We start from the raw sequence: 23,571 nt of genomic DNA on the forward strand, positions 1-23,571 counted from the left end.
ACAATGATGTTATAACCTCTAATGAATCATGGATCTAGACATTTTGCATCAACTGCTACAAACATCTCGGAAACAGAATCATGTGTTTTTTGAGGAGGAACACCTCACTACCTAGGAAGTAATCTGGCAGTAAAGGGCAGGGGTGCCTGAAACTACTAAGTCTCTAGATCCAATTGCTAGTTTACAGGAAATACAGAGGATGGGGAAACATATGAAACTATATCCCATGAAAGCAATCAGCAAAATCCAGATTATGAGAAAACTGTAAGATAAATGATCTGGTTTTTCAACAGATAAATTAGAAAAGGGAGAGAGATAAGCCTAAAAATATTAAGATACTTTTAAAACATGCCTTTTAAAAAAAAGTTAAAACCAAATTATAATATTTAGAATGCACACCTGAGTGTAATAAAACAATTTCAAAAAGCAAAGACGTGACTATACAGAAATCAGCATAGCGATGGTTACTCTGAAGGGGAAGGAAAGAGTTGTTCTGGGAAGAAGGACTTCATTGTATAACGCATTTCTCAACCTTGTGCACAATAGTATGGTATCATGAAAAGTAGAATGCAGAGCCAAAATGTACAAAGGAAAAAAAAAAAACAGAACTTAAATAAAATAATACCACTTTTGATTGCATTCAAAATTTTACAAAAATGCTTCCTTAAGCAATGACCAGGTGCAAAGTTTGCAGACAGTTAAGTACAGCTAAGTGTGAAGTGCTTTGTGAGCACATGCTTGAAATAACTGTTCATGTAACTCCAAAATTGCTGAATTGATTTTATGCACAAAAAGAAAAAAGAAACACCTTACGTATAGCAAGATACAATTATATAGGGAAAAAATTGAGTCAATAAAACTAAAAGGATATACACATGTCAGTATATTTTCTGAGCATCTACTACATGTCAGAAATTATACTAGGTACTAGTTATAGGAGAAAATGTCTCAAGATTTACTATATTTAGTCCTGAGTTTATTTTCTGTCAATTTTCCTCACTTTACCTTTAGCTCGGGAGTACCCTTAAAAAGGTAGTGCTGTCTCTCTGTCAAAGAAATGTACTTCCTTAGTCAATTTCATGAAGGAGTTCTCTACACAGTATCTGTCTTCACCCACGTTCTCATTTCAATATAGCATATTTTGGTATCTTACCATGTTACAGAAAGTGCTTTTCCCAGACATTGCCACAGACTATCTACCCCTTGAAATACCCTTTACTTTGCTTCTGTGTCATGTCTAACATTTTGTTAGCTACACTAACTCTTCCAACTACCTGTAAATGTTGATGTCTCTTTGGACCTCTCTCTCTCTCTCTCTCTCTCTCTCTCTCTCTCTCTCTCTCTCTCTCTCCCCCTCCCTCCCCCCCCTTTTACTTTCCAATTTCACACTCCCATGTTGGATTCAGTGGTTATCTCTGATATCCTTTGTTTGTAAACCTCTTGGCTCCATTCAAGACTTCCTTCCTTCTTGATCCCCAGGTCTAGAGCTCCAGGTGTCTACTGAGTATCTAAACCTAGATATCCCACAGGTACTTCAAACTCAATATATCCAAGGGAGATGCATTAGACTTCTCTTCCCCTAGTCACATGCAGTAGAATTGTTGATTTTACCTCTGAAATGTCAAACCAATTCACCCAGTTTCAGGTCACACTACCCCCCAAATATGTCACCTTGGCATACTGAATATTTTAAACTGAAGGAATTTGAGAAAACAGCAAAAGCAGAAAGGTCCATCTGACCCCCTTCATCCTTCTCCCCTGAAACAGGTCATAAAACCCTCAGGTGGGAGGTGCTTCCCTATATTTGGAGGAAAGAAGCATCCTTATCTCCAAAGACAAAGAGACACAGAATAGAATCCTAACAAACAGGCCTTGCTAAGTTTCCCCCAGTTTATTACACTAATCTCATCCTCTCTGACCTATCATATGCCTCCACAGCTGTCCACTCTTCATCAAACCTACCATAAAAGACTCTGTTTATTTGGGTCTTCATTTCCTTATGAAGGATCCTGTGTTATGTAAAACATATTAAATAAATTTGTTGTTTTTCTCCTATTAATCTGTCTTTATCAGTTTAATTTTCAGACCCAGGCAGGGACCCTAAGAGGATCTAGGATAACTTGTTCCACCCTCACCTTCACTATCTTTCACCAGGACCAGACAACGACCTCCTAGCTTCTCTCGGCTACAGTTTTTCCTCCTCTTCATATTTTCTACAACAACACCAAAGTTGTCCTTCTAAAGCAAAACTCAGGTTAGGTTATTTCGCTGTCCTGATTACATACTTTTCATTTAGAAATAAAGTATCTTTGTTCTTTTTTTTTTTTTTAATTGTGGTAAGAACACTTAACATGAGTTCTATGATCTTGACATATTTTTAAGAGTACAATACAGTGTTCTTATCAGTGAACACATGTTGTACAGATCTCTAGAACTTATTCATCTTGCACAATTGCGCCTTAGTACCTTTGACTAACATCTCCCCATTCCATCACCTCCCCCACCTCACCCCTACAGTTCCTGGTAACCACCATTCTACTCTTTGCTTCTATGAGTTTGACTATTATAGATACCTCATATGACAATAGCGAAGACGTGGAAACAATGCAAATGACCACTGATGGATGAATGGCCTGCAAAAATGTGGTAACATACACACAATGGAACATCATTCAGCCTTAAAAAATAAGGAAGTCTGGCAACATGGAACAACATGGATGAACCGTGAGGACACCATTACAAGGGAAATAAGCCAGCCAGAGAAGGACAACCACACAATTCCACTCATATGGAGAGGTCTGCTTTACTGCAGTCTCTGCTCATAATAGTTCCTGTCTTTGTTGGTACTGCATGGATCCTTAGAAGGCTGAACTGTTCGATTTATCACCTTGATGGTATGTAAAGGGAAATCTTAACTTACAGGGAAGAAAGGGGTCTCAGGAGCTCAAAATGTCTAAGACATGTGGTAGATAGACCATCCACCAAAGTCTCCAGGAAACTCTTTGACATCCTGCAAAGCTCTGCACGAACACTGTTTCAGGACAAAGTCTTTGGAGACTTCTGTGAGTCTTTTCCCCAGGTCCTGTCTGATCGTCACTCATTATTGCTGGTCTCTGCTCAGCCGGAGTCTATTCTACCAGAATGAGGAGAATCGGGCCTCACTGCAGGCCGTGGACGTGTAGGAGGCTGTGGAGGCTGGAGCACCCAGAGAAGACTACTTTGACTCTAGTTTTGATTATCTGGCACTTTCTAGAGCTGATGACAAACCATCTTACTTGGGGGAGGACTGGCAAGGAGACGTGGCAGCACTATCACTCTTAGCAGGAGGCATTATAGACATATTTACATTCCAGAAGGTGATACCAGGGCACCATGCTCTTTTTGGTTAATGTAGCTCATTGAAGCCTCCTAACATAGCAGGAAGATATGAATTATTAATATTACCCCTATTTCACAAGGGAGCAGCCCAATAGCTGAGGTTCTTTACCTGAGGCTATTCACAGGGCAAAACAACGTATCTTTATGTTGGACACCTCATTCTTTTCATTTGTAAAATGGGACAATACATATTCATGAGGCTGTAGAAAGGGTTAGATGAGCTATCATAAGGGAAGTTTTAGTAATATATTAATTGCTGAATAATTACCACTTATTTCTTCTCACCAGCGAATGTAACAAAAGATATCACATATATTGCTAATAGTTATGTAGTGATTATATCACTTATTCTTCACAGCAGTTCTGTAAGTACCATTATTATCATTCCTACTTCACATATGAGGAAGCTGAGACAGAGAGGTTGACTATCTTGTGCCAGATCATATATCAAGATAATGACAGAGGTGAATCTCAAATTTAGGTGAGGCTGAGCCCAGATTCTCATAACCAACAGTATATACCAACGCTCAAAGATGTGAAATTCTCCTGACAATGGAATTAACTTCATCACTTTCAAACTATTGAATCAAGATTTTAAATGAAAGAAAATATTAATAGAAGATGAAATGAATGTATAATACAGCAAATGAAATGAATGTATAATGCAGCAACATAGCAATGTGATGATAGATGAATGGTATGATCAACGTATTTTAAACATTCACACTTGCACCTAGATGCTTCTATTAGAACTGCAAAGGGGCCTTTCTTTGTGACGGGCCTTCTCCAAGTCCTGATTATTATGTCACTGTTTCTTATAATACTTTGCAGGTGTTTCTACAGCTTGCTTTCTTTCCTATCAGGAAATCACAAGCATCAAAATATGTAAATGTTTTACCTAGAACTTTAAAATATTTTATGGTTAGCCAACAAATTAGTATGTCAGTTGAACTCAGTGTACAATGTTTCAACTTCCCCAAAACTCCACAACTGCAGGGCATTTCTGCTTTTTCAGAGTGTTGCAAGAATATCCATGACATCTACATTTCCAAGACTATACATATTTGCTCAGTTACTGAACTATATTTTTAAAAGACTGTTCTTAAAATCATACAGTAATTTACATGTCTAAATATTCTCTTATTTTTATAATTAAATTTTTAAGCAGTTTGTTATTTTCAGAGAAATGACAATAGTTAGACCTTAATGGTTCCATTTAGGAATCATATCATGTGTAATAAAAGTCTAATTTGTTGTTTTATAAAAAAGTTTTAAAAATGGAAAAAGCCAATTAAAATTTCTACCATAGGACAGTGTTTCCAAACATGCTTTAAAAGCAGAAAGTTTTATTTAAAAGAGTTAAGTGCATTACAACATATAGAGCTCGTAAAATGGGACGACTCTAAGCAGAAGAGACAGGAAATAATTTTAATAATTTATTTAATAATTTTCTTCATTTTACCATGAAAGTCAATGAGGTCCCATATTACATCCTAAAATATAGATGGAACATCCAGAATGCTTACAGAAACAGTCAGAAGGCCATTCTAACGTGGGGCCAACACCCTTTTAAAAATTGAAGCAATCAATCCCATTTGTAACATGCTGTGGCTCCATTTATGTGATGTTTCTTACCATATGGAGTTGCACTGACTTTATAAAATAACTCCTCTAAGTAAGAATAAAACACAGTATCTTAAACTTTATATTTAATTTTTGTAAAATAACATAGGAACATCACTCCTTGATTATTGTCATTTGGTACCACCTCCCAAATTAAATCTCATATTGAAGCAAGAATCATGATCATTTCTTTTCACTGAATCTGTCAACAAGTTATTTATATCAGCCATCTAATCAATGCAATACTCATGTGATACAATCTAAAATGTATGTGGCTCCTGAATTCTATACCATAAGCTTAAAAAGTAAAACTACCAACGTGCAGAGAAACTCAGAAGGATGTTAAGTACAACTTGAATAGAAAAGTATATGATTAAGAAATTATTTTATATATATATATAAATATACTCCCCCCGCCGCCTCCAAGTTCTGTCTTTGGAAGCCCTCAAGACCCATGGACTATGTGGCTGGTATTACATAAGCACAGCTTATTCTCAAACTTTTGGGAATTTTATGCCGGCATCCTCAAAAATAAAGGGAAATACTAGAAAATGTGGATGGCTTCTACACAAATGAAGCCAGGTTTACCAAACATAATTCATCAAAGATTCAGAAAAATTATGGAAAATGTACTAAAATTAGCCAGCAAAAGATGCTGGCGGAATTTTATTACACAAAGTTCCTATGGTCACTGTTTCCCTCCACTTCGATCAGTACCAGATATAATGGTTATTTCTCTACTTTCTAAACTGTTTTAAGATCATTGCAAAGAAAAAATTTAAAAGGTACATGGTTCCATTTGAATTTAAGGAAGGCATATTTCTTCTCATCTTCAACAATGTAATATAGATACAGGATTGAGTAATAATGCAATGATTAAACCCATTTTTCCACAGCATAAAGAACAGGACAGTAGTGCAACTACTGTTTACATCAGTTATCGAGAAACTATAACAAATGGTGAAACTGTTTTAGTAATAGGTTACTATTACTTTCAAATAATTAACACAAAGTTAATCCAACACTGTAGCAGTGGGTTTTTGTATTTTCGGTAGCCAGAATCTGAACACCCTTCCCCTCTGTAAATTTTGGTGAGAGGCAAAGCCCCCTCACTCACTGTGGACACAGAAAAGCCAGATATTCCTTCTCTTTCCCCATCTGAGACTGAGGGCATGGCCACTTGACTAATCATATCCTCTCACCCAGGACTTTAAAGTAGGAGGGAGTGCTTTAGGCAGTATTGAGAAATTAATCACCATAGCAATGGCATATGTCTAGCAATGATAGGACATCATTTATTCATTTACCCATTCATTCAACATTTATTTACTAAACACCTACTGCATGCCTTTCATTCAAACATTCATTCCGTTTTACTAAAAATTTACTATGTGATTTTATTCTAGGCACTGATATTAAGAGTCCAATGCTAGTATCAATATCTTAACCAGACTATTTCAGGGTTCCTTGCTCTCTGTCCTCCTTAGATCTTCAGTATATTCCAGAACTTGGTTTCCATCCTAACCATAAAACTATTAGAAGAAAACGGGAAAAGTTTCTTGACATTGGTCTGGGCAATTATTTTTTTGATATGACCCAAAAAGCACAGGCAACAAACACAAAAATTAACAAGTGTGGGACTACCTCAAACGAAAAAGTTTGTACACAGCAAAGGAAACAACACCATGAAGAGAGAACCTATGGAATGGGAGAAAATATTTGCAATCTATAATCTGATAAGGGGTTAATATCCAGACAACTCAATAGCAACGAAACAAATAATTTTAAAAAATGGGCAAATGACCTGAATAGACATTTCTCTGAAGAAGAAATACAAATGGACAACAGATAATGTGAAAAGGTGCTTAATGTCACTAATCATCAGGGAAATGCAAATCAAAACCACAGTGAGATATCACCTCCCACCTGTTAAAATGGCTGTTATCAAAAAGACACAAGATAACAAGTGTTGGTGAGGATGTGGAGAAAAGGGAATTCCTGAACACTGTTGGTGGGAATGTAAATTGGTACAGCCATCATGGAAGTACAGAGATTCCTCAAAAATTTAAAAATAAAACTTCCATATGATCCAGCAATCCCATTTCTGGGTACTTACCTAAAGGGAATGAAATCAGAATCTCAAAGAGATGTCAGCACTTCCATGCTCATTGCAGTATAGTCACAATAGCCAAGATATGGAGACAACCTGTGTCTATCAATAGAAGAATGAATAAAGAAGATGTCACACACACACACACACACACACACACACACACACACACAGAGGAATATTACTCATCCATGACAAAGAAGGAAATCCTGCCTTTTACAGTAACATGGATGAAACTGGAGGCCATTATGCTGAGTGAAATAAGCCAGACAGAGAAAGACAAATACTGTATTTCACTTACATGTGAAATCTGGAAAAAAAAAAAAAAAAAGTTGAACTCAGAGAAACAGACAGTAGAAGTGTAGGTTACCAGTGACTGGGGGAGTGGGAGGAAAGAGGCAATGTTTGTCGAAGGTACAAAGTTTCAGTTATAGGATGAAAAATAGAGCGCTAATGTACAAGCATGAAGACCATGCCTAATATTCTATTGAACACTGGAAATATACTCAGAGAGTAGATTTCAGGTGCACTCATCACACACAAAAATAACTATGAGTGAATAGAGTATGTTAATTAGTTTGGCTCTATAGTAACATTGATATATAGATATAGATATAGATAGATATAGATATAGATATAGATATAGATAGATATAGATATAGATATAGATATAGAATCATGTTAAGCATTTACACCTTAAGTATGTACAATTTTAATTTTAAAAATATATTTTTAAAAGGAAAAAATAATTTTGTGGAACCTGATTCCAAAAAAATCTATATGAAAGAGTAAAAGTCCAGGAAACAGGGAAACCTATTTTTTTTTAAAAAGTACAAAGATATAAAGCTATATCAAATGTTTCAAAAAGTTAATATTTATATTAATGATGCTAGAAAACTCCAGGGAACGAATAGAATAAAACAGGCAAAATTTTTCAGATTTCAAGTCAGAAACTATTTGTGAGTCAGGAAGTCAATTTAATAGTTGCCACCAGATTTTTTAAATGTATTGGAAGAGAAGAGAAATTATCAGAGTGTTAACACACCTATTAGGGGTGGGTGTTGCTTGATGAACATTTTATTTTGCGTGCATGCATGCATGGGTGGTGCATCAGGTTACAGGATAAATTCTTTGGCTAGCATTATAAAACGTTTGAAAAACACTCAAACAATAGAGAAACAGAATAGCATATGAAAATCTGGAATATGATTAGGTTAGTATTTCAAAGCTGTAGGAAAAAGGAGAACCATTCAGTAAAGGGTGTGGAGACATTAGTTAGCTATGTATCTCAAAATAGTAATAAAGTTAGTGCCCTATCACACACAATACATAATAGTATTTCAAATGGGTTAAAAACTAAAAGGTAAAGAACTATGAAAATAATAGAAGAAAAAGAGTAAATGAAACTTCTTCACAATAAAGAACACCAAACAGTTTAAAGACAAGTGGGAGACAATATTTGCAACTTCTCTAAAAAGTACAGATTAGTGTTCAAAATTTATAGCTCTAATTTACTTACATCAATTTAAAAATATATAAACCCAATAGGAAAATGGATAAAGGATATTAACACACATGCATACATATATAAGTATGTCCAATTCCAAAATGCAAATTAAACCAACCATGATATAGCTTTTCACACTCATGCTGGCAAGGAGAAAAAAGTTTAATAATATCAAGTGTTGGTCAAGATCTAGAAAAAATTATACTCAAATATGCAGGTGGGAGGAAGGGCTAAATTGTTAATAAGATGCTTTGGAGGGGCATTTCCAAGTATCTATTTTATGCACCGAATTTCTAATTCAGCAATTTTACTTCGTGGTATTTATCCAGGAAAATACACAATCATGCCCAGAGAGAGATATGTATAAGTGTTCATTGCTGCATGGTTTACAATAGAAAAAAATTAAACAAACTAGAGTCCATGAAGAGAAAATTATCTAAGTAAGCTGATATACTGTGTACACAAGTAAAGGAAACATACGAGTTCTGTGTAATTTGGCTAGAGCTCCAAGAACTAACGTCAGATGATAACAAAAAACAATTTTCAGAACAATATGGGTTGATACCACTCATATTAAAGAATACAAAACAACACTATGTAGTACTATATAGTTTCTAAGGATACATACACACATTGAACACAGTAAAAGAGAGAGAGCTGGAAGAGAGAGAGCACGCGGAGACAGAAATGGTAGGTGGTCCAAGGAGCTTTGACTTCCTCTGACAAGTTTAGTTTTTATCCCCAGAAGTTCTATTTGGCTATTTTTCAAACGTGTTTTATCCTTTTTTTTTTAATAGGAGAATATTCTTTTCTCATGTTTTACTATTTCATTTTTATGTCCCTATCTAGTATTTCTGCAGTCTGAAATTCTAGACTGTCTAATCGTACTGCTCCTTAGCTCACTCTCAGTGTTGGGGGCGGCTTCACCGCTTTCTGTATGTCTGTCTTGTAAGCCAGTCCTCAGTAGAGATTGCATTGCCAGGGTGTACAATGCATCCTTCCGTAGATGTTTTTTCATTTACTTTCCTGCGGACGCATCTCCTCCTATGGTCATTTTTGTTACCAGCTTGGAAGCTCCTGTATAATGCAGGTAATGTGAATTTGTGATCCAAACCTCCTTCAGGGCAGGCCCTTGTCATTGAACACTCTGGAGTTTTTGTTTTTGATGCAGAGGAAGGCTGAAATTGAGCATCCAACTTCTCATCGCCTTGAGCTGTTCAGCTAATTTTTTACCCCTAGGTCAAACCTTTCATTGTATTTATAGCTTAGGAAGGATCAGCTTTCTGGGAGTTTCTGGTTCCATCTCCCCTCCTTGCCTACATTCAAGGCTTTGTCCTTACCTCTGTTGGTCTTGAAACTCAAGTGCCTTGGCAACAAACACAAGGGAACCTAACAGGACATCAGTTCACAGACCTGATGTGTTGGTTACCAGTTTTGGTTAGTGGAAATTGTCTTTACTTTTTTGTATATTTAGCTATATATTTAAAAGAGATTTGCTGCATTTTAGATTTTCTAGGTAAGGCAGGAGGATTTTAGGATTCTCTGATTTACTGTATTGCTGAAAATAAAATAATATTTCAGTATTTTTAATGAACTCATTTTTACTTATGCAACTCAAAATTAATAAAATATGCTAAATACATATCAGAGGAACAGAAACAGTACTTCTCTATATGTACTTTATTGAAGATGTAGCTTTTGACTTAACTATCAAAGATTGGAAAGGTTTGAACATCAGTAGGAGGGGAGGAAAAAGGTGGGATTATAACCCACCAGGTTCCGTGTCCCACTTACGCTAGGAGGTCCCATGTCTCCTACTCAGCACCATCATCTAACTTTTTGGTGAGAGTCTTCATTAAATGTTAACAACCATGTGATTATTAAATCATTTGTCTTCCCATGTTGAGGGGATGGGGCAGTTACACAGCTCTTCTTTTTTATTTGTAGAGCAGTGGTTCTCAAGTGGGGTTATTTTTGCCCCCCAGAGGACATGTGGCAATATCTGGAAATGTGTTTAGTTGTCACAGTTTTGTGGGTGCTACTTAAACCTAGTGGGTAGAGGCCAGGGATGCTGCTGAACACCTACAATCCCCCCAAACAATCCCCCCAAACAATCCCCCCAGAACAAAGATTTATCCAGCCCAAAATTTCAATATTCCTGCTAATGAGAAACCTTGGTGTAAAACAAAAGTTCATTGCAACTATTGCCACTTGTGTTCCTACAATGGATCCATCTTCTATCTTTTCTCTCTCTCACTCTCTGTGAGTGTTAGCACTTATTTTTTAGTCTGCCTCTGAAAAACATCATAAACAGTTGCGCTCTGTTTGAATCATTCTAGGACCTTCTCTGCAGCAAAATATCTGAGCAGCCAAATGTAGGGGACTCTCGCTTTTTGTTTTTCTCAATCTCATTGGTCAGGCATCTAGCCCTGGAGTCTGAGCGATCATCACTCAGGCCTGTGGCCTGGCTGGCTCCAAGGCAACATGGCTACCTTTCCTGACCCCGACTTGTCTTCCCAAAGTTTACTCTGTACCTTAGTCTACATATCTGTACATCTAGTGACTGCTTTATCTACCTCTATCTCTCACCAGGACCATGTCAGGCCAGCTGCTCACATGTCAACATGATAAATAAAATGTTCCATTGGGGAAAGCCTACACTGGCACTGCCTGGGTTGTCAAGAAAACTGCCAGCAGATGTTTTGATTTTAATTTCTTTGGTTAAATTATAACACACTGAACGAGATACCAAACAGTATAATACGCAGAGGAAGTGCAAAAAAAAAAAAAGGTAACAATAACAAAACACTCTACTGCTATAACACATAAAATGAATTCCAAATATTGACAATGGGAAACTTAGTACAGTGATATAAAAATAGTCCATTATCAAAAGATCAGGTTTAAAAATTCAGTGATATCAGAAAGGAAAAAATAATTTTAGTTAAATCAATTATACCTTCACAATATATGCATTCTCTCAGCAAATGCAATTTCTAACATAAACCTATTTAGAAATAAGCCAGTTAAAATAGCTTTGTTTTCATTGTTTTTTGAAACTTACATAGTTTCAAACTAATGTAACTTTCCTTAAAATAGGTATAATTGTTTTAATGATGATGTTGAAAGAAATTAGTAATTGGGCATTAAGAAAGGCTGCATAACATAAGGGTTAATAACATGGCCCCCAGTGCCAGACTACCTGGGTTCAAAACTGAACTCCTTACCACCTGTGACCTTTATTGGTTCTCTTAACTCTTTTTGTGCCTCTTTTCCCTCATCTACAAATTAAAATAATAATAATACCCACTGCACAGGGTGGTTATGAGGATTAAATTAACTTTTATTTAGAAAGACATAGTCACGTACCACATAATGAGTTTTCGGTCAATGATAGACTGCATGTACAATGGTGGTATGCCACATAGCCTGGGTGTGGAGTAGGGTTTGTGTCAGTGCACGCTACAATGTTCATACAATGATGAAATCTCCCAACCAGGGATTTCTCAGAACGTATCCCAGTCGTTGTCATACAAGACTCTACATGGTACATCGTCAACACCATGTGTCTATTCAGTAAATAATCAGCAACATTTTAAAAACATACTATAATAAACAACCAGGAATTCATGACTCAAAGGTCATGTATTTCATTCTCTCAGGCACAGGATCCTGTGTTTCCCAGTCTCAAGTATCTTTAGGTAAGTTAAGTATATGCTAAGAACTGGGACAATGTTGTCATGTTGGTCCAAAATTTGCCACTAATGCATTACATTTGAATTTCTCGACAAGAAAAGTTTTATCCTAAAAGAGAGATCCACTTCTAAAATGGCCCGAGAGAGAGAGAAAATAAATTAAGTGACACCACAGAAATGTTGTAAGCGTCATTTACAGATGAACTTGAGTGATGATATAATTAATATTGGCACAAACCAAATAAACAATGATATGACAAGAAAACATTCCATTCATAAATTGGATTAAAAATCCTAGGGATAGCAATGAGATGAAAGCCTGTGGTTCCTAATAATCATAACTACATCTTCAGATTTAACTTCTATATTTTAGTAAAGGCAGTTCCTAAAACCAAATTTTTTCATGAGAAGGCAAGCAGAACAACCACCTACATGAAAATGCAACCATCTAGGTGACAGATCAGGAATCCAATATTTCAAAATTAATGTCAAATCTTTCGTCAACTAAAAACAAATCCAGCCTTAAATAGGAGAAACTTCATTCAAAAAGTTTATTACAATAGAGAAGATATTCCAAACTTTGGATCTGCAAGCAACTCAAAATCAAACAGACATAGGCCTTTTATAGGGAAGGGTAAGCAGTCTGGCAGGAACTTTTGAGAAGAAATCGGGCAAACTAGTGGATGGAAATAGACAGCTTGAGTGGTCAGACCTGTGACAAGCCGAAGTTCAGGGGCTTGGGAGGAAGAGAAGAGCCTGACTAAAGTTGGATGAGGCCAAGGCAAAGACAAGAAAGCAGTGAACAGTTGTGAACACTCGATCTCTTCATAACAGTAGAAATACTGGCTTTAATAGCAGTCATAGACTAAAAGCATAGTTAGGAGTTAAACTCTCCAAACAGGCTAAGTAAGTATAATAAATAACCAGCCTAACATCAACTAAAAAGTCCGTGTCTTGCTCTAGGCCTGTCTTGCTCTAACCCTTTTTTCTCCCCAGGCTCCAACTGGACTGGGGAAATGAGGGGTGTGCTGCTGCCAACAGCAGGCTGGTCAAAGGATTTGTCAACTTGTGTTATCACACGAATCCTTCTTCCATATTGCATCCTAACAGGGAAAACCGACAGCTAGAACATGCAGAAAACAAAAGAAAAAATAACACAGGAGCATTATAATTAATTTTTATAAGGAAGAATAAATTCCAACTATTAGCCTGGGGACAGTTGGGGACAATTTGGAGTTGCACAATGTCATAAAAATGTTCTACCAACAAGCTCAATGCAAACATTTCATTGGTATCAGGTTGGGGAAGGAAAAGCACACCTTTTGTTCCTACTACACAGAAATACAGAAGCAGTTCATCAGACAAAAAGACATTTAAAGACTGGACATATCATTGGATAAAACTTGTTATTGATTTAATAAACAGGTTTAAAATATTTTGAATGCTAATTAAGCCTTGAATTATGGTTACTAAAACAGATAACTACTCTTCCTTATTTAAAGATCTCTGAGCTTACTTTTGAAACACTGGAATCCAAAACTGTGAAGAGAGACAGCAGAACTGAATTTCAGAATTCTTTACTTGTGTTTCTATAGCACTGTCATTGATGCATTGATAGCATCTTCAATTTCTCTGCCTAAGTGTCTTCCACTAGATACATGAATTGTCCTTTCAATGCAGAGTGATTTGAATGGATGACCAGTAAGAACTGATAAAAAAAGAAATAAGAGTATCTACAAATCAAAATAAACACTCCTCCCCTCCAGGTATCCCTTTTCTAGAGAGCCTTTTTTAGCCCTCCCATATCTAGACTAGCTGCTTCCTCCATACATACAGAATACACCATCCTCATGGCATTATACTTCCATGTTCTACATTATATAGTATAAGGTACTATATATAACATACATATGAGGTCTGATAATTATGTTCGTGAACTTGTTGAAATGATGTTGCTAACATTTTTTTTTATATCAGAGAGATTATTCATTATGAATTTGTACCAACTGGACAAACAGTTCACCAAGTTTACTATTTGGAAGTGCTGAAAAGGCTACATGAAAAAGTTAGACGACCTGAACTTTTCATCAACAGTTCATGGCTCTTGCGTCACGACAATACACGGCACTGTCTGTGAGGGAGTTTTCAGCCAGTAAACAAATAACTGGATTGGAACACCCTCCCTACTCACCTGATCTGGCCCCCAGTGACTTCTTTCTTTATCGGAAAATGAAGGAAATGTTGAAAGGAAGACATTTTGATGACATTCAGGACATCAAGGGTAATATGATGACAGCTCTGATGGCCATTCCAGAAAAAGAGTTCCAAAATTGCTTTGAAGGGGGGATTAGGTGCTGGCATCAGTGCATAGCTTCCCAAGGGGAGTACTTCGAAGGTGACCATAGTGATATTCAGCAATGAGGTATGGAGCACTTTTTCTAGGATGAGTTCGCGAACTTAATTGTCAGACCTCATATACTAAAATTGCATAAGGGACTGGTGTGTTTCTCCCACAAGACCATGAGCAGGGATTAGTACTTCATGAGGTAAAATGCAGTGGCTTAATTAAAAATAAAAACTTATGTTGGCATAGTATTAATTGAAATATGATATATTTACCAGTCAGTGATATGTTATGACTCTCCAAGGAAATGTTAGAATATTTTGCCAGCATTTCTTCTTGGGCAGGTAGACTTGTAAAAGTTAAAGCTGTAAGAAAAAGAACATGTGATTACACACTCTTACCAAGATTCAATGACTCTAAATGCTGGTTTACAACAGCTAAAATGTTATTGTATGCTATTAATGAAAAGTAATGTTTTCAGGAAGATCTGAGTAACTAGGTCTGATATGCTTCACAGATATTCAGAAATATATTGGGCTAAAAAACAAAAATTGTGACCCAATTTCCAATTTTTCCTATGTTGTTTTTCTACTGAAAAGTCCCTATTGATTTACATTAAGTGGCTTTTTAAATCCTTTTTTTTAAAAGAAATTAGAAAGTTTATTTAAGAGAAACACTGGGAGAGGAGTTGCCAGGGGCAGAGTCCAGAGCAGAAAACTTATTTTCTTATCCTACAATTTGTGGTTTCTTTATAAAACACAAATGAAAACATTAAGGAGTTACAGTGGTAGAAAAAAAGAAAGGCATAAAGAGGAAGACAGAAGGTGAGAGAATAAAGAGAGACAGAGACACCATAATAAGGGGCATAAAAAGGGAACAAAATAGAGAGCACTGAACACTAGAAGACAGAGACGATAAAATGGACGCACAGTAAGAATTTTGGGGCTGCTACTCCTTTTCCAGCTCTGGTGACAGTACAGTATGTCCTCTCCCAAACTGACTTTTGATTTTCCTCTGTCATTTATATCTTCGTTTGAAAACTTTTATCAAAGAAACAAGGTCTGCATTTCCACCTTTCTCACTCTCCTCAAAGCTTCATTTTGTTACACTGGCTACTATTTCTCTGACTTTAGGGCCCCAAACCTTATGTCCCACAAAAAATACCGCAACTCTATCAAACAAGTGAGAGAAGAAAAAAAAAAAAGATTATTGTCAGTTTGGCTGAATTCCTTAAACTTCATTCAATTTAAATTAAACCTGGCCTTATTTCACATTTTTTATATTCCACTCAAAAAGCTATTCTTAGCTGTAATGACAAGTGGAGAAAAAAAAGGGGAGAACACACACTAGAGTGGGATTAATTAATTTATTTAGCAATATCTAGTCAATTTATTTATCATTGTGCAATAGAAAAAGACCAAGGTACTTAAAAGAATGTGCTAATGACAGAAAGTAAAGGTGGTTAAGACTAAACTATATACATTGATAACAATGTCATGTCAAAGGAGTATACATACACCTAAGTTTAAGAGATCTCAATATATGTTTACTACCATTGTTTCCCTGAAGATAAGACCTAGCCAGACAGTCAGCTCTAATGCGTCTTTTGGAGCAAAAATTAATATAAGACCCGGTATTATATTTTACATTTTATATTATATTATATTATATTATATTATATTAATTACATTATATTATATTACATTATATTATACTATACCTGGCCTTATATTATATAAGACCCGATCTTATATTATAGTAAAATAAGACCAGGTCTTATATTAATTTTTGTTCCAAAAGACACATTAGAGCTGATTGTCTGGTTAGGTCTTATTTTCGGGGGGAAACGGTATTGATCAAAAATCACTTGGCTAAATACACAAATAACATCAGTAAGGAGTATCCAAAAGCAGTAATAAGCTTTATAGGATAGTAACTATTACAGTAGATGCCAAAATCTCACAAAACCAGGGGAGAACAGCACTGGAAAAGTCATAAGTCAAAACCTTGCCAGGTCTGTAGCTGAGAGAAACTCAGGCGGCTCCCACACCACTGCTTGCTAGTTCCCAAGAATGTTGCTGCTGTTGCCTTTGCTGTTGTTGCTGGAAGTTAGGACATCTTCTGATGTTGCAAGCTGCATACAAGCTTCTAAAATGCTAACAAGTTCTCAAGAAGGCTAACCATGGGGAACAACACTGGAGAGGTCGGGAACCAGCCAGACCTCACCACGTCCACGGCTGGAAGTCAGGACATCTCCCGGTGTTATAAGTTGCATGTTGCTGAAAGTCTCCAAAATGTTAAAATGATGAAGAATCACCAATGACAAAGGACCAAATGACGAACTTTACACTGCCAACTGAGGTCTGTCTTATATATTTTCTCAGATGTACCTTAAAGCCAAGTTTCTTGTTCCTGCCTCCCCCTCAGGGAATAGCCAGTTCCAGGAAGGTCCTGCAGTCAATGATAAAAATATTGTTTATCCGGCTGAAGGGCTAGTTCATCCGGACGAGCCACATCTACTATTCCTACTTGGGACCATCAGCACAAGGTCTTCCAAAGCCTGGCAACACACCTGTCATAACGTCCTGATATAACCTAGCTACTTCTTCACTTCATCTGCTGATGCGGGGGAAACAGACAGAAAGCAACATTATGGGGGAATTTACTCAACCCATAATCACAGCACAGACAGAACAGCAACCTCATCTAACAGAAAGCAACATCATCTCATATCTCCTCTGCTCGGGAGAATGAGACCAAACGGGGAATTTACTCAACCCCTAATCACAGCACAGAATTCTTTTAACCCTAAGCTAACCATAACCTCACATGCAATAACAGACAAAAGCTAACAGACAAAAGCTCACATCAACCAATGAAGGCAAATTTTCCTCAACATCTTCCCTACACTAGTGCAAGATGAGATTTCCAGTTATTTCCACTTCTTTTTGTATGAAAAATGTTATCAAAAGGTAGTGATTGCTTTTGTTGCTTTAGCTTACACATAGCTTTTACAATTTTGCCTAATAAATGAAATCTACCTAGCAGAATCTAATTCTCCAGGAAGTTGTGTTCCCAAGGCTTGATCACTTCTAATTCAGCTTTGGAAGGTAGAATGAATGCACTTTCCCATAAAATAATCCTTTAACAAATTCAATAACTAATTCATAGTACCCTCTGACCGTATGTAGGAAAATATGCCTGAGTTTCTTACGAGGTTATTAAGGAATACAAAACTGTTCCACCCACATCTAATATTCATTCATTCTCTCTGCTTCTAAAACACACACACACACACACACACACACACACACACACACACACTCACACACCACTGCCAAAAGGCTCTTATCAACATTCTTCTCCTAATGAAAATTCTTTTTTCCCATTCTTGGGCATAGTTCCCTCAGAGGTTTTATTAAAAAGAAGCTATCTCAGGAAGTCAAGGCAGCTGCTGTTCACTTGTGGATAGGAAGCCAGGAGGGTGCAAATGGAGAGGAAAAAAGGAAGGAAGGAAAGGAGGGAGGTAGGGAGGGAGCTGTTCTATCATCTGTTCTTCGCCAGCTTTGCTTCCTTGCTAGGGAGTTCTCCTTTCTTGGCCTAGCCTACGGAAACATAGAATGCAATCTTGAGGGTTCTTACCTTTGAAACAAGCGCATAATCTTTCTGAGATGGTCTGACATCATTTATTATTATTATTATTATTATTATTATTATTATTATTATTATATTCACCCTATCCAGAACAATAAGAGAGTCATGTAATATACAGATCACCTGGCACTTGCTTGATGCTGATGAGGAGTTTGAAGCAGAGTAAACTCAGTCCCTAGAGGGCTACATGAATCATCATAGTATCAGTTTGGGCCCACAAAAATCTGTGATTGAGAGTCATTAGAATTTAGAGTAGCGCCCATTCATAGTATGCACTCTAACTAGCCTGTGTATTTTATACGAGTTGGCGTGTGAGCTAGAGTATGAAGCCTGCTCTGCATCTTTGAGGGACTCTGTAATAGAGCGGGACAAAATGCCAAAGAGATGAGCTCTGAGGCTGGGGTTACTTTCCCATTATGCATTATCAGGATCTGGAAAGGCTCACAGGTCCTGCATTAGAACAAGGAGAGAACAGAGGTCTAGACTTGGCTTGGGCAAAATCTAAACTTATGGAAGTTGAAGGACTAGGAGGAAGAGGAAAAAAAACAAGCTTCAGGAGTAGGAAGTATAGGTGGTTCCAGAATATTCTTGCTGTTGTGACCACGTCCAATTGCCAGTTCATATATTAGAAATACAATCAGACATCCATAAAGCAGCTATGACCCGTTTCCTAACTTCGTATTCCCTTTAAAGCATTCATCTTGATCAGGCTCCAGATTCTACTGAACAAGGCCTGACTGCAAAAGAACATATATATATATATATCTGTTGTGATCATTGCCTTCGGAAAAATCCCTTTAAGAGGCAAATATATACAAACATCCTGAGTGTCAAAGCAGGGCAGTCTAGAGAAGGTGTTAGAATAGTAAAAGTGAGAAGTTCTTTCTTTAGCCAAGATATTTTTTAATCAAAAAAGTGAGACTGTAAACCTTATTGCTTTCTGTAGGACGGCTGGCAGGAGGCTGATTCAGCTGATGTTGGTGTTTAAAGGAAATTGGCAGGAAATTCAGGCAGATGTGGTTTAAATACTTCCCTGAAAGGATTAGGCTGAATCACAAAAAGAAACACAAAATGGAGAGGCAGGAGTTTTGTATCCTAATCCAAGTTCTGCCACTGACTTGTTGCTTGGGGTTTCATTTCATGGAGAAAGAAGGGAGGGTAAGAAAAGGGATATAATACTGAGTGAGGGTGCAATGACCAGAACACACAGCCTCAAATTATCACACTCGCCCCTTTCTTAATCATTGCTGAAAATTTTCCATGTGGTATTCTTCTACAGGTAGTGGAATAAATGCCAGCATAGAGGAGTAACATCTCATAGTTGTTCCAGAGATTAAAAGATTAGCTTTTCTCCCTCTGCAGGGTAGACGGGGCATGAGGATGTTGTATCAAAGAACTGAATAACATCCTAATTGTCACCTATTATTATTTCATGTGAAATATCTACTTAAATATTTTCATATATTACATTTAAAAATAGACATTGTTAGAGCGACTTATTATTTATGCTACTGATATTTTCAAATGAAACGAACATGCTGTAATTTCTACTTAAGGTAACATTTTCACATATTTAACTTTGGGTCCCCATTTCATTGAAGTAAATTGGGTAGGAAAGAAAGAGGATGAGTAACACTGGAAAATTGCATTGCATTTTAAGATTTGCTTTTATTTAAATCAGAAAATAAGTCCAACTATACCTCTGTTTAAGAATCAAAAATTTTCTCTAACTTGCCATTTCCCCTGCCCCTAAATTTTTAAATATTTTAAAATCTTGGAAGAGTCTAGACCTCGTTTAGAGAAAAGTGTAAGAAAAAAGCTATTATTTGGATATCATTCTCTCTTTCATTCACATAACGTATCAATTGCTATCAATATGCATAATTAAAATTATTTTAATAAATCTTAATTTTAGCATTCTGATATATAGCATCATAAATGTGCAACCCAATTGCAGGAACACTGTAACATAGGAATGGATACTATTTATAAAACATAGTTTTGGAAATCAAAATATATTTCCTCATGGAAGCAACTATATATATAATCTTCCCAAATTGTAAAAGCCATTTAAGTCGTGATATGGCTGAACTAAAGCATTAAAATATCGAATTATCAATATTTCCTATAAAGAATACATTTAGAGTTCTCCTCCTGGGCTCTGGGAATATTAGTTTTCCCATCCCATCGATAACTGCAGTAGTAGAAAGAAGAACAGGGGCAATAAGGCTACCCTGATTCCCAGACACTATACTCGGGAGAGAGGTGTCCAAAAAATAAGAGAAAAGGTCTGGCAAGAAAATAAATTCCTGACGGGGACATTTATAAGTCAGATTAAGTCAGGGACAGAAAACAGTCCAGACAGGGAAATCGTGTGTGTGTGTGTGTGTGTGTGTATGTGTGTGTGTGTGTGTGTTTATCTGTTTTGTTTTTTACATAACATGGTAACTGTTGGACAAGAAGGCCATTTTTAGAATAGTTAAAAAAAATAAACAATCAAAAAGCCTAATGGCAAGAGCAATGTGTGCTTTCACTCAGCCTTGTAAAAATAGTTTTAAAACTTGGTCATATAGGACTATAAATAAATTGATCTTTTTTTAAAAAAGTGACTTTTGCAGTAAAGTATATGTTGAAGTACAGTATGGAAACATGTTTCAAACTACCTCTGCATGGGTCATGAAGATATTTTAACAGTGAAAACTATGCCAATAAAACTCTTAAAAAATAAAAACCCAAAAGTTTGTCTAGGATTTCTGCTCTTTCTAGACAGTAGGTTTTTTAATTGTTTCACCCAGTAAATTATTCTTTGGTAAGATTTAAATTGTATTCACTTCTCACCTGGGGGTGTTCTTGCCCCACCCCCCACCCTCCACCTCAGGGGGCAATGCCTGGAGATATTTTAGTTGTCAAACTTGGGGAAGATTATTACTTGTATCTAGAAGGTTATATTGGTTTCCTGGGGCTGCCATGCATATGGTGGCTTATGTAAAACAACCGAAGTTTATTTTCTCCTCGTCTGGAGGCTAAAAGCCTGAAATCAAGGTTCAGGGCCTTGCTCCCTCTGAAGGCTCTAGGGAAGAATCTTCCTTGCCTCTTCCTAGCTTCTATTGGTTGCCAGAAATCCTTGGTGTTCCTTGACTCTCCGCTACATCATCCAATTTCTACCTGTCTTTACAGGGTCATCTTTCCTCTGTGTGTCTCTGTATCCAAATCTCCTTCTCCTTTCTTTCCTGAAGACCACAGTAATTGAGTTAAGGGCCTATCCTAATTTAGCATGACCTCATTTTATTTTGATTACATCTACAAAGACCCTACTCTCAAATAACGTCCCTCTCACAGATACCAAGGGTGAGGACTGGACCGTTGCTTTTTATGGGCCACAACTCACCCACTACATAAGCAAAGGCCAGGGATGCTGCTAAGCATCTTCCCATGACAGCCCCCAACAAGAGAGAATTATCCAGCCCCACATGTCGATAATGCCAAGATTGAGAAACCCTAATTTCAAAACAGGTACATCCTCAACTCTGATTCTTCAATGTGATTTTTAATAATCTTCCATGGCCCCATCACCCTGAGGTCCTGTTCTTCCATAGCTTAGGTGCAGGTATTTTACAACATGGACATTTCTTGCATCCTTTCCCTGCTAACCGCACCCTTCTGCCAGGAGCCGACCTCGCGGACCTTTTACGAAGAAGCACCAGTTACTGGATGGGTTTTGAAACACTAACCAGGAAACAAGTTATAGCTATTAGCTAGCTCCAGGCTCTTGACTACATCACAGAAGCACTTTAGGCTTCAAGATCAATCAAATATTACATCTCAATTCCCTGTCAGGATCTCAGAACTATGTAATTATAAGAGTGTAAAAAAAAAGATTCTGTCTTGGGCGTAGGGATACATTAGTGACGACATAACCACAATAACTTTAAAAGTGCTAGAAAAATATAATTTTTCAATTAAAAGAATAACACAATTTTTAAAGATAACATCTATTATTTCTGTACTAATAATATATTATTTGAGATATTTTGTTATGCATGAATAGTGACTATGTCTCATTAGGAACAGAGAGTTTATTTTTAATAAAATGTGAGGGTTGTTTTTTTTTCCTTCAATGTCAATGTGTGTAGGTCCTAAGTTGTTTATTTCTATGGTTCATGTATTATTGTGAAATATGGGAGGCCAGCTATACAAAAGTAACTTCAAAAGATTACAGGTTAGGACAAACAACCTTGATACATAATGTTACTATTTGAGAACAAATATTCCCTTCGAAAATGGTACCTAATTATTATACATACACTCATGACCATTTCTCAACTATTCCTTGTGGTTCAATGTCTATGTTAACTCAGACTTTCTCCATTGAAATTCTTTTTGTTTCTTTACAAACAATCTAGAACTAACAGAAAAGTTTCAAGTACAGAATAAAGAATTTTCCCCTGAACCATTTGAGAATAAGATAATGACCTGATGACTCATTTCCCTCTAAAACACTACTGTGTATTTACTACAAAGGACATAACCCCACATCACCCCAATACTGACGTTACAATAGGGAACTAAGCATTTATGCATCACCATCTCATCCTACACTTCATCAGAGTTTCGACAAAAGTCCTTTTGTTGAAATGTACTTTTTTCAGCAAAAGGTTCTAGCTCAGAATCCCATGTTGCCATTAGCTGCCATATCCCTCTCTTCTCCTTCACTCTGAAAAACTTTAGTTTCTCCTGACTTTTATGACACTGATACTTGTGAAAGTCCCAGGAGAGATATGTTGTAATATGTTTAGACTCAGAGTAGACATCTTTGGCAGGAATATCAGAGGTGATTGTGTTCTTCTCATTGCATCCTATCAGATGGCATACAATTTTTATTTCTGTCTTTACTGATAATTTTCACTTGGATCATTTGATTAAAGTGCTATCTGGCAGGCTTCTCCACCACAAAGTTATTCTTTTTCTGTTTTCATTAGTAAAAATTTTGTGTGAAGTTACTTTAAAACTATGTAATATTCTGTGCCTTATCAAACTTTTAATTGATTCATTTAATTAATTTATACAGTATGTACTCATAAATACCAATGTTATCCAATGGATATTATTCAGTGGATACTAATGAATACTAGTCCATTAGTATTATTATTTATTCTGTCCCAGATTTGTCTACTGGGAGCCCTTTCACTCTGGGCTCCTGTATCCTTTTGAAATTACCCATCATTCTTTGAGTACTTCATTACTTTCTGACACAAGATAT

The 23,571-nt window shown here is 36.6% G+C and overlaps 1 protein-coding gene across 1 annotated transcript in view; it reads right to left on the reverse strand.

Moving 5' to 3' along the window:
- The window catches only part of EMB (embigin), a 46,631-nt gene that overhangs the window by 18,296 nt on the left and 4,764 nt on the right, over window positions 1–23,571 (reverse strand). Inside the window, exon 2 of the mRNA XM_019736208.3 lies at window positions 14,933–15,022. Within this exon, the coding sequence (XP_019591767.3) occupies window positions 14,933–15,022 (90 nt within the window). The remainder of the gene's footprint in view (window positions 1–14,932; window positions 15,023–23,571) is intronic.

This window comes from Rhinolophus sinicus, chromosome 3 (assembly GCF_057876585.1).
Source record: "Rhinolophus sinicus isolate RSI-liver-muscle chromosome 3, RSI-T2T, whole genome shotgun sequence".
In the NCBI taxonomy this organism is placed as follows: domain Eukaryota; kingdom Metazoa; phylum Chordata; class Mammalia; order Chiroptera; family Rhinolophidae; genus Rhinolophus; species Rhinolophus sinicus.